This window comes from Desmodus rotundus, chromosome 3, assembly GCF_022682495.2.
Source record: "Desmodus rotundus isolate HL8 chromosome 3, HLdesRot8A.1, whole genome shotgun sequence".
NCBI classification, from domain to species: Eukaryota; Metazoa; Chordata; class Mammalia; order Chiroptera; family Phyllostomidae; genus Desmodus; species Desmodus rotundus.
The window spans coordinates 192,671,259-192,683,918 of record NC_071389.1 but is presented as its reverse complement, the minus strand read 5'-3'; the positions used below and the strand labels follow the sequence as shown (position 1 = coordinate 192,683,918).

General features: G+C 45.8%; 1 protein-coding gene across 5 annotated transcripts in view; it reads right to left on the bottom strand.

Moving 5' to 3' along the window:
- Positions 1-11,912, bottom strand: part of HMGXB4 (HMG-box containing 4) — a 33,139-nt gene extending 21,227 nt beyond the window's left edge. For 2 of the 5 annotated variants that reach the window (XM_045186943.3, XM_024579338.4), the window contains exons 1-5: positions 11,842-11,905; positions 7,021-7,119; positions 6,233-6,381; positions 5,907-5,985; positions 3,890-4,845 (exon numbers count right to left, since the gene is read on the bottom strand). In XM_045186943.3, the coding sequence (XP_045042878.2) occupies positions 3,890-4,845; positions 5,907-5,985; positions 6,233-6,381; positions 7,021-7,051 (1,215 nt within the window). In that variant the 5' untranslated portion in view covers positions 7,052-7,119; positions 11,842-11,905. Of the gene's footprint in view, positions 1-3,889; positions 4,846-5,685; positions 5,801-5,906; positions 5,986-6,232; positions 6,382-7,020; positions 7,120-11,841 lie in introns of all 5 variants that reach the window. The other 3 variants (XM_071221094.1, XM_045186945.3, XM_045186944.3) reach the window with 3 other exon arrangements.
- Positions 11,913-12,660: the final 748 nt, after the last annotated feature.

Here is a 12,660-nt window from a genome sequence, read left to right as displayed (position 1 = left end):
CAGCTGCCAGATCATGCCAGTTTCTCCCTCAGAGCCTCTCCTGAATCTATCCCTTTCAACTTTATTTCTATCAGGCTTTTATTACTGACCTTGGACTATAATAAACCTCTGGGCCATCTGCCTCAAGTCTCCCCTCAGCTAAAACACCTGATACAGCTCTATCATTTTATCCTTAAATTATGATTTAGAGCATATCTAAACCCTGCTCAAAATGCCCACTGCCTAATTCTTTATTTCAGAATTTAAAAATCCCTACAATTTGCTCCCAACCTACTTTTTCAATACATGCTTTCATCCATACATTCACTCATTTGACAAGTATCACAAAACGCTTACCGAGGACATAAGGAGTTGAAGGCACTACCAAGGTGACTACAACAGTCCCTAAGGAGTTAGAACATCTGTAAGAAGCTTACGGTTTTTAATAGGGGAAATGGAGCAAGTACAAAGAACTCCAATTAGGAAGACAGGAAGTGCAGTGAGAGAGAGACAGCAAGTGGTTATGAGAGTTCAGAAGTTACTTCTGGCCCCAGCCGGCAGCTTGGGTGGTGGCAGTGTCGTCCCCGTACGCCAAGGTTGTGGCCAGGGCACACATAAGAAGCAACCGATGCGTGCACCAGTGAGTGACACAACACACTGACACGTCTGTCTGTCTCTCTCTCTCTCAATAAAATTTTAAAAAGTTAATTCTGGCTGGAGTGTCAGATGTCCCAGAAGAGGTGGCACGTGACTAGGTGTTGAAGGGGAAGCACAGCTTCAGTGTCGGGGAAGAGGGGCACAGAAAAACAACGGGCAGAGGGATGGCGGTAAGAATGCTGAGAACAAGTTTAGCTCCCACACAGTGAACACAAAGCAGATTAAGAGGCAAACCTGAAAAGGGAGGTTTAGGGGCTAAACCAGAGGCGATTATGAATGCCTGGCCAAGGGTTTGGATGTTGATATTTAAGAACTCCACAAGTACCAGGGACAGAGTGAAGAGCAGGCCAGACTGGACCCGGTCCTCCTGGAGCTTCCAGTCTAACATGAAGGCAGTGAGCACCCCCTGAAGAAGGTGAACGAGGGCTGTCATCATCGAAGTGGGCTTAAGGTCAGTCTCGCGTCCACGTGAAAGATGAATTGTATGGGGGGAGACCTGGAAAGGAGGCCACTTACTACACGAAGCGCAGCGAGGAATGAGGCCCAAGACAGTGGCAGTGGTAATGGAGGGCATAGAGGTGGGCAGTTACTAAAGGAGGGAGAACTAGTCAGAGGAGAGCAGGGAAGACCGAAATGTAGGCGTGAACCCTAAAAACAGTAAACCATAAAGCTAGAAACAACGCAGAACAGTGGCTGTCTCCGGGAATGGCGGTGGGGAGCGCAGAATCTTGGTCGCACAGGCGGGGGCCCTTACCAGAACTCACCGTGGTGTACTTAACATCAGTGCACTGGTGGTATCCTAGGTAAGTTTTACCTAACAGCATAAAAAAGCTCTGAAAACAAATACTGAGTTGAAGTTAATGACGCGTAAGCTGAAGTAGTTAGGAGTGAAGTGCGTATCTAAAATTTACTCTGAAATACGTTAAAAAGACAGCTTGGTGGATGTATGAGATAGCAAACAGCAAAAGACTGGGCTGGCCAAAAAGCGCATCGCGTTTTGTTCCCTACGAGGGCTCTAGTAGCCCCTCGTTGTCTTTAACTTCATTCGAAACGATTTCATTACCTTGTATCGTGACAGCTGTCTTATCGGCTTGCATTTAAAAAAAAACATCAAAATTGGTGAACTCTTGTGCCGCCATTTTAGTATTGAACATGGAAGAAGACAGGCAACATTCCTGGCGGATTGTGCTTTAACATTTCAGGGACGGTAAAAACGCAAGTGAAATGCAAGAAAAGATGTGTGCAGTGTATGGAGAAGGTGCCGTGACTGATCCAATGTGTCAGAAGTGGTTTGCCAAGTTTCTTGGTGCTACTGACATTTCTGGTCAAATAATTCTGTGCTGTGGGCTGTCTTACTCATTGGAAGATGTTTAGCAGCACCCTTGGCCTCTACCCACTAGAAGCCAATAGCGGAAGACAGCCAACATACTCAAAATATCCAAATCAATAAAGTTATTGGTGAAAATGAAAAATGTATCTTTCATTTTATGGAAAAAATGTAACAGACTTTTTGGTCAACCCAATATTAACTATAGAATTTCAGTGGGTGGCAGGGTGTTCATCGTACAATTATTCCAAATTTCTCTTTTAAAAATTTCATAATGAAGTGGTGAGAAAAATGACAAGCATGTAGTTTTGAGTTTGGGTCGACAGGTAGGAAATGAGGAATTCAGAAGGATAAAGGAGGAGTGGCGGGTTTGGGAGTGTGAGGTACCCTAAGCATCCAGGGAGAAAGACTTACCGGACAGCTGGAAACCCAGAACTGGAGTTCAGCTGTCTTGCAATGCTACTTCCCAAACATCTCTCTGCCTCCACGCGTTCCCTCCCTCTTTCTTCTTCAGGCTTTCTCTGACCACCCTGCCCTCCCCCATTCAGCGCTGTGAAATCAGTTTGACATTATCATATGTCACTAGAATGGAAATTCTGAAGTTAAACAGAATCTTACACAGAATATACACTATTTCATGAAGCAATTTTCAAATAAACAAATGAATAAAACCTGACCTAGTATTTGACTATACAGTTCTATCTATTTATTTAATCCTCAACAGAGGACATTTTTTCATTGCTTTTAGAGAGAGATTAAGGAAGAGAGAGAAACATCAATGTGAGAGAGAAACGTCCATCGGCTGCCTCCTGAATGCACCTGGGCTGAGGTGCATCTGTAACCCAGGGATGTGCCCTGGCCGGGAATCGAACCCACAGCCTTTTGGTTACATGACGATGCTCCAACCAACTGAGCCACCTGGCCAGGGCTGACCATACAGCTCTTTACGCTCACACTGATTCTGGGCTTCAAAGGTATAGTTTTGTTTTTCCTTCTGAGACATACGTACTTTTTAAAAAGGCACTCTTTGTAGTGGGGAGAAAAAGGTGAACCTCAATTATAGACTGAAATGAACTGCCATTCCCAAATTCATAGTATATTGGACTTTGTCTTTTTTAGTAATTTTTTCTTTTAGATTTTATCATTTTGCAGTATAAACAAAGAAAGAAAATGGCTGTCCTTAGGTGGCAAAACTATAATTGATTTTTCCTTACTGTTATTCTGAATTTCTACAAAAATATTTAATGACATAGTTATCAGTCCCTGAAGTACAATTGCTAGAAAATTTCTGGAGTTGTGAAGAAAAAAAATCAAACCAGGGCGACTGATTTCTCATCCCTCTCTCCGAAGGGAGCTCCCGAAGGTCAAGAACTGCTCCGGCTCATCTCTGCACCTCCCAGCTCCTATGGCAGCACAGGGCTTGCAAACAGTAAGCCCTCGTGGAGGAAGAACACCCACTGGACACTAACAATACCAGCAAGCAGCCACCACCAGTCAGTGGAAGGCCATTAGCTTGTTTCATTAGCTTGGTCATGGTTCTAATTTTAAAAACACATTTTTCAAAATGAACTCATAAAACACCTTTTCATATCTCTCAACCGAACCACGCAGACAGTGCTGCTGCTGAGTTGGCTCCTTCCATGAGTTCTAAGTACCCGTCAGAATAAGCCACGGCATTCCTAAACCTATGCTTGGCACAATGGGAGAACTCTGTCAGGAAAACCCACCAATAATTAAGATTGCTCTTTTGTTCCAGACAGATACAGCCATTGGTGATATTTTATACTTTGTGTCATTCCAAGAGATTTACCTTGCTACATTCCCAATGGTTTCCCTCGGGCTGCTTGATTCCACGCTCACTTACTACTGCCCAGGAAAAACCTGCTTCATTTCTTAACCCCACCACACTTTAAAGAAACGTTTTACCTTTTCTCCTCTTTCTCTCTCTCTCTCCTTTTCTTCTTTTTTCTTTTTCTTCTCACCATGTCCGTCTGCGTGGAGGCCAGGAAGTGGGGGGGGAGGGGCTGCTGCTCCAGTGTAGGGGATGCTGGGGGGCGGCCCAGGTGTCATTGCGACTTCTCCCGCTGCTGCAGCAGAGAGTCCTGAACTTCTCTTGGACTTGGAGTGGCGTTTCTCTTTATGCTTCTCCTTGTCCTTCTTCTTTTTGCTCTTCTTTGACTTCTTTTTCTTCTTGATTTCCCGGTAAGAATCATCTATCACTAACTCGCCGGCCTCTAGCTCCCCTCCGGAGGATGAGTCTGATTCTACTAGGATAGGTTCAAGCCCTGAAAGATCCAGGTTAGCACTGTGGGATTCTGGGAACTGGGAGGCATCAGACCCACAGCCTTCAGGGCCAGGAGAAGAACGGGGGTCTGAGGACGACTTGTGCTTCTTCCGGGCTGTTTTCAGAAAGCTCTGTAACTCGTGTCCTAGGAGTAAAGCACCTTGCTCATCCCGAGCTGATTTCTTAGAGGATTTTTTCGCAGTTGCTTGCTGAGAGGGATACTGAAAAGACTCCTCATCCACTGCGCTGCTTCCCTTCTCCTTTGGTGAGAGAATAAGTTTCATCTTTAAACCATCAGGCTCACGAAGGGTCAGTGTCTCAGTGTTCACATAGAGCGGCTTCATTTTTTTGGATTTGTGGGAGCCGCCATCCTCCAGGGACAGCTCCCCACTGCTCCCACTTACTTTCTTCCTGTGGTGCTCCTTTCTACTTTCTGAATGGCTTGAAGAACTAGAGGATTTTTCCCCTGTCTTTTTGGAGGGCTTGGAGCCTGTTGCCAGTGGGGAAGTGATAGCTTTCAACAGGTCCATAGCTGTATCAGCAGCTTGTGGGCTGGACTTTTTCTTTTTCTTCTGTGACGATTCCAAAGACGAAATATCTAGAAATAATCAAGAGAAGTAGTGTCCATGTGACAAAGAAACTTCAACAAGTTTCCTCTCTCACCCCAAACACCCAACTGACAAGAGGAAGACGCTAACAGGAATGATTTAAAGGGAGGCCCTTTGACTGACTCCTAACGTTCAGAGATGATGCCCACGTGCTTCTTGGATGGCAGATTCCACCTTGGACCCTGGAGACAGTTCCGTCACTAAAGTTGTTTTTCTTCAGTGAGTCTTCACACGCAACCAAGGAGAGCGTGCCCACAAGAACGGACTGTTGGCTGTGGGGCTGTGAGTGCAGCTGGCCCTCGGACAACATCAGAGTGAACGGCACAGGTCCACTCACATGCAGACTTTTTCTCTTGCTTATGCTTTTCTTAGTACCGTTGTTTTTTCTCTACCTTTATTGTAAGAATAAAGCATATAATACATATAACATACAAAATATGTGTTGACTGTTTATGTTAGTGGTAGGCCTTCCAGTCAATAACGGGCTATTAGGTAAGTTTTTGGGAAGTTAAAGTTACACGTGGAATTTTGACTGTGCAGGGGCCGGTGCCCCAAACCTGCATGTTGCTCAAGGGTCAACAACTCAGATCACGCTGCAGAGTATTGTTTGTTTCTGTGTCCAGGACAAGCCCACTGTAGTGAAGAGTTAGTCTTGTCAGCTATGTACATAACACAGCTAAGAAAAGCTGGTCTGTGAGTGATGTGCACTGGACTGAGAATTAACCCACTGGTGCAGGCCAGAGGGCCCAGGACTACCTATGGCAAAAGGGATGCTAAAGAACAATGGGCGCAAGATACGTGGATGATTGGGGGGAGAAGGAACCTGGTACCTGGTGTATCACAAATGAAGACTGTTCTTCTATGCTGAATCCTCCAAAATACCAGCCCTCCACCTCTCTCCTCCTTCACACTGGTTTATCGGCACTCAGAACAAGAACCACTGTCCTGTTAAATAGGCCACTGAGTCAGCAACATCTGGATCGCTTGCCCCTACCCCGACTCCAAGCACCAGTGATGTGTTTGTCCCCGCTGTGGACTTTCCCATCCTTACCTCCATAGTAGTAATCATCAGAGGAGTGCTTCCTCTTCTTCTTGTGCGTGTCCGTCCCCAAGAAGTAAAGTTCACTGTCCTGGAATCAAAGAGGAAGAATTGGCCAATGAATAAGATGATGAGGCAAAAGCAGCTTGGACCTAATCTTGTTTTTTGATGATTTCTGACTTTGGAAAACAAAGTAAAACAGAAAATAATAAAAATAGACACAAATGCTGTTTATTTTTCTTTTTAAAAGTTTTTAAAGGAAACTTCTTTCTTCAAATATTAGGAAATATGATATGTGATAGTTTAAAACTTTCCTAATTCAAATGTTTAGAATTTACCTTTAACTTCTTCTTGGAAGAATTCCTGACCTGAGCAGCGATTTCTTCTTCTTCCCTTAAAAAATCTTTGTAAGACCTTTTCTTTTCTCGTTGGCTTCGGCCGGCTGCTAGTCCTATGTCCTCAAAGCTGTGGTCACCATCAAAACAATCTGAGAGGCATCGGTTTGTTTGGGAAAGGAAAGGAAATGAGAGGCAAGTGAGAAACAACGAAATCACCACCTATGTAATGCAACAAGTCCCTCCATTTCCAAATTGAAATAGTGTTTCAGTAAGTCCAATGGAATACAAGGCTAGATCCAAGGGGACAATACTTCTTGATGACTTGGCTGTAAATACAAGAATCAAACCTGAAGAAGCAATGCTTCTATGCAATGCAAATTCCCAGAGTGCATCCTCAGACATGGTTTCTTAGCTGTGATTTGGCAGGTGGACACAGACTTGCAGAAGTAAGGCTGAAAAGAGTAAGGATTCGCATGCTGTGCTGCTCTGTGGGAGTCCAGTATGTGATTCCTATCCCAGACTCCCGCACACTGGAGCTGGCAAGGACCACGAGTGCTGCAGGGGATCATCCCAATAGACTACTATATCTCAGACTCTTGTATTGGAACCCTGTCTTGGTTTTCGTTTCCATGGACCCAGTCTGGGGATGACGTGGAGGCTTAACAGTGCTCTGGATCATCACTTGGGAGTCCAGGCTGTCATGGCCAGTCCTGGTCTCTATGTCCACGGGCTGCAAGGACTGAAGAGGACACCCCCTTCGAAATGCTTCTCAGATTAAGGGGTCATACCTTCTTTCTTCACGGTGTCATCATAAGCCATGGCGGTCCTGCAGGGCCTTTGAGAATGTGTCTCTGTGTCCAGGCTCCTTCCCGTCTACAGGACCAGGTCTGGGAAACAAAGAAGGAAAACCTTCCTGTAACTCGAAATCACGGTGGAGAAGCAGCCGTCCCGATGGAAATGCGCGGTGATCCAAGGGCGACTGGAAGGGCAGCAGGACCGAAAGGAGTGTCTTGTCACCTCCTCGTTCTGTAAATATATTGGGATGGAAACTGTAGGAAGTGCACGTGGCTGAATTTGATTTGATTCATGAATTACAGCTGTTGTTTGGGGAAGTATATAAAATACCTCCCACATAAAAATCACTTCAAAATTAATGAGAATTTCTGAAATGCCAACAGGACTGACAACACTGAGACAGAGTAAAGGCCAACATTAAGTCAGAGGGACAGTTCAGTCATGGTTACCAAATGCAGGTAAAGCAGGATGCAGAGGGAGACAGATTACATCACACATTCGAGACCACAAAATCCGAGCATTTGGATTGATAACAGCCTAGAATCTACTGTAGTGCCATTTAGACAGAAATGATAACATTGCATAGATATTAAAGATCTTTGATCATTTTTTGGTATGCATTTTTGTTGGGCCATGTGATTGGTTTGCTCGAATCACAGAAATGTAAGACTAGGTCCACTTCTTGTGTCAGCTGGCCCTATGACAGGTTTCAACACCATCAGGGCTTATCAAGGCTGGGGGAAAATAAGGAAGAGTTATCATTTGTCCACTGGTGACGAAATATTTACGATTACTGAAGTTTTCACTGATTCAAAGAATTACCGTAATATACATGCTTTACGTATTATCTTGAATTTGTTAATATATTTTTTTGGTAATCAAGTTTACACGTCCATTTTGACTTTGAAGACGCCAAGCCATGATCTACACTGCAAGCTAAATCTTCCACAAGGACAGGCAACGTCACAAGTCCTGCAGGACATTTAAACATCGTAACTAAATATATTCAGAATGTCCGCATCCAGTTAGAGAAATGCCTAAAAGTTGGTATGATCGATCGTTTATTAAATTTTATTTTACCTTCATTACTGTGATGGGATTTGGAAATGCCGAAGGACACTTCGATGAGACACTGCCAATCCCTTCAGTAGGTATGGCTAATACTGAAGTGTGTAACTTTTGTAAAAGATGAATTAACAAGGAAAACTTCCATAAGAGTCACATTTAAAATAAACGAGAGAACTGCACAAGTTATACAAAGCACAGATATGCCTAATTTGAAAGTAGAAAGGAAAAAAGTTTTTTACCCAGAATGAGTGATAAGTAAGATTAAGGAACATAAAAAAAGCATTTCTTTACTTCTCTAAGAAGTGGACTTGGTCAAGGTCAAAGAAGCTAGAGTGAAGAACAGAAACAAAATGAACTAAATTATTTTAAAGATAAACTGAAAAACTACTTGCTCAAAGGCCTTTTCCTAGGAAATGGAGGGGAAATAGTCAGGTCTCATGTACAAATATAATGAGGCAAGATACATAATGTAGCCAGTTTTTCATATTTAGCATTAAGCATCAAGTTTTCTCAAATAGAAATTACTGCCTTCTCCTTTCCACCCAAGTGGCACTAACCCCAAAAGGGGTAACGGGAAGGGGAATGTCATAGGAAATTATATCCATTCATTTGAAAATAGCGTATCGTCTTACTGGCGCTAAAATATTGAGCTTATTAGAAAAATACATAGATCCCATTAGTTTTCACAGGCTGATAATGCCAACAGATACCGCAACTTGAGACCTCAAGTTAAATGTGTCCTCTGCCAAATGAATTTTGACAAAGAATGTTTGAGAGATGGGGAAAAAATTTTAAATATTCTACATCATGCCCTGGCTGGTGTGGCTCAGTGGATTGAGAACCAACCTGAGAACCAAAAGGTTGCCAGTTCGATTCCCAGTCAGGGCACATGCCTGGTTGCAGGCCAGGTCCCCTGTTGGGGGTGTGCAAAAAGCAGTTGATGGGTGATGTTTCTCTCCCTGTCTGCCCCCCTCTCTAAAAATAAGCAAGATATTTTTAAATATCCTACATCATCAATATGGCCACCATCTGTTGTCAACAACGAAAGCCACTTCCATATGAAGCAGAGGTGGGTCCTGGGACTGACAACCAGGCCTTCCCTTTGGTAACACCAAAACTAACATACAGGAGTTGAGCAACTGTCAAAACACGAGTAAGTACCTCTGAGGACAGTGTGGGATGACCATGGCCACTTGCTGGACTGTGGAAAGTGTGCATGGTCTCCTCACTGACAGCTCTGGAAAACAGCAAGTGGATTTAAGAAGCTGTGAAAGGGAACAGCAAATTAGGAGCTGATCCTCCAAGGCACAGGCCAGCAGAGAAAGCGTGTGCTGGCACTACCTATTAGAATGAAGCCAGCTGCTTTTTACATTTTCATAAAAAGCACTGAAGAGCGTTTTATAAATTGCAGGATTAAATAACTGGTAAAAGAAAATGAATGAGGCCTGAAGGCAAGTCCGATTCACCAAAAGTCAGGGCAGCTGAAATAACTAAACTTAAACACAGTGGACTACCGTGTGTCACAGAGCCAGGGAACTGATGGACCCTGAGTTTCTAGGTTCCGTAAAACCAGGATACTATTGCAGCCTAGGGGTTAGTTTTGGTTGCTGACTCACAGAACAAAGATGAAACCAGATAAAGTCTTAAGCAACAGTATGCAAGAAAGGCAGAGTTAGGGCAACATATGTAAGCTCAGATGACTCACGATATTCCTTACGGGTCTTGAATATTATCCATGATGATAAATTCAGAGTTCAGGGTTAGGTAGCGGATTGTGAGGATTAATGAAATGAAAAATATTAGGTTTGATTTTCACATTAGAAAATAGAGGGTACAATGACATTAAGTGTTGGCAAATGTAAAATGGGTGTTAAAACCCATTCTCCTGAATTCCACAATTTTGAAGTTTATAGAATTAAATGTTGTCAACTTCAAGAGGCAGGCATGATTTTACAATTCTGTTCCTCTCAGTGTGCTACGAAATGACAACATAAGTAAAAGTTTGTTATTTAATATTGTTTATAGAAGTAAGATACACATCATTATAAAAACTGTGTGCTTTTAAAATGTGCAAATTATTAAATGGCTCTTTTGGGACTTCTCTTCAAGAAATAAAAAAGGGGAGGCAGAGCTGCTATTTTTCTTGTAGACAGGTATTTCCGTCCTGTTCAGGTGCAGCTTTCTGGATTCGCGGAGTAATTAGGGAAAAACCGAAATCCTCACCAGTACTTGCTTATTTTGAAAGTTCAAATTATAAATACTGGGAAAAAAAAGTTTCAGAAGGTGATTCTTTTGGAGGTAATCTGAGCCACCTCGGAAACCACCACCCGGCCTCTTCATCCCAGAATTTAAGTGAGTCTTGAAACAGGGCACAGGGTAAGCCCCTGAAACCAGGCAGGAAGCGAAATCCCGAAACCCAGGTCCAGTCCAGGGTGCGAGCCGTGCTGAAGACTGTTCTCGTCTCCCAGAAGTCCTTTCAGGAACTTAAATTGCCGGTCAGCACAGGAAAAGCAAGACGCACTTTCAGCTGTTGCCCGTTTCTGAATTTTTGTTGTTGTTACCTCTAGGGTATGGGCAGGTGATGTCTTCTCTCTCTCTCTCTCTCTCTTTTTTTTGGTCGAGATTTCCTCCAGTCTCGGAACAGAGCGACTCCAAATTCTTGCCATTCCCTGCTCCGAGAACCTACCTATGCAGCACTCACAGCCCCTGCCAGCTCTGGAAACTGCAGAGATGCCCGCGGCCCGGCCCAGGGTGAGGACGGGATCATCTGATCGCAGTGTAAGTGAACGGAACCTCGACCACCGCACAGGTCGGCTAACGCACATTCCCCAAACATCAGCAATACAAATTTTATCCAGCCTCCTCCAATCAACAGGCTTTATGCTGGATTCAGGTTTTTTTTTTTTTTTTTTTTAATTTATTCTGCTACGAGGAAACAAAACCAGCCACCAGCTTAACCATCAGAAAGAAGGGAGTGAGATATTTCTCTTCCTCTGCGTGACATCAAATAAAGTGAATCTACAAGCAATAGCTGCGGGGGGAACACGGGCCCGCACGGAGGAGATCCCACCACGGAGGCGCGTTCCCACTGGGTCACACGCAGAGAGTACACACAACAGCGGCTATTTCCTCAAACGGCCCCCAGGGCCACCTCGTCGGTGGTCCCCACGGCAAAGCGACGGGACGCTCCCCGCAGGTCCGCAGCAACAGCTAGTTCCACAAAGCTCGGCGCCGAGGGAAAGCGAGCTCCTCGCAGCCACTCCCGCCAGCCGTGGACCCAACCTCCCGTCGCCCCGGTCCCAGGGCCCCTTCGCCTTGACAGCCCAGCGGACCCCGCGTCCCGGGTGCCCAGCCGCACCGCAGCCCCGACCCCGGTTCCCGCGTCCCCGGCGGCCGCCCGGCGCCCCGGAGGGCGGAGACGGCCCGGGCAGGGGGAGGGGCGGCCCCAGCCCGCAGGCCCCCGGGGCGGCCGCACGCCCCCTCCCGGCCCCGCAGCTTTCCCGCCTTCCCCGTTTGAACAGCTCCCGCCAGTCCTCCTCCTTCGGCCCGCTCCAGCCCCTTCCCGGGGGCGGACTGCGGCCGCTACTCCAGTCCCCGGCTCGGCCCCTGGGCTAGGCCGCGACGGGCCTGCGGCGCCCCCCGGGCGGTGTCGCGGGCCCCAGGTGGGGGGTGGCGGCGGGGCGGGGCCGCTGCCGCCTTGGAGTGGGCGCCCAGCCCGGCCTCGTGGGGGATCCGCTCGCCGCTACCTTCACTCGGACGGCCCGGATCCCGCCTCCGCGCAGCCGACCGCCGCCATCTTGGAGAAGGAGCGAGGAGCGCGAGCGGCCAGGGGGCCTCAGTCGAGCCCAGAGCGCAGACTCCGGCTCGCGACGGGGAATCCCGCAGGTGCAAGAGCGCCGAGCGCATCGAATGAACTGCGGAGCTTGCTACATTTGAGGACTAGTATTTATCGAGAATTCGCGCTGAGCCTCACCACATCCTGCTGATGTAGGTTTTGTTACAGTTTGCAGACGAGAAACAGGCTCCGAGAAGTTAAATGACCTGCCTAATGATACACGGGTGGTTGGAGTGCGAGGCAGGATACTACTCCAAGCCTTCCGATTCTCTTTCCTTCAAGAAATTTTAATACAGTAATTTTCCTCTTTGCAAAGCCTAGATCCATGCACATTAATAGCAGTGGTGCCTATTTGGAATTGAGCATCTACATTTGGGTGTTTGGCATATTGGGGATGGGGTGGAAGAACGTGTCTTTATAACAGCACACTGGAAAATAATTTGCATGACAAATCATCTGCATTTCTCTCTTAGGTTACCTGCATTTAAAAGTTAGAAACAGTCTTCAGAGAAATGAAGAGATGTCAAACACAGGAGAGAGATAGGTTTTTCTGACTTCCCCTGGAGAATTTGGACCAATGGGTAGAAATTACAGTGTGCACCTCTTGGTTCAATATGATGATAAATTTATTTTTATAGAGCAGTTCAATTGTATCTGGCTACTCTGTTAGGTAGTGAGTTCCCTGTCACGAGAGGAATCCAAGCCAGGAATGTCCTAGTTACAGTAGAGC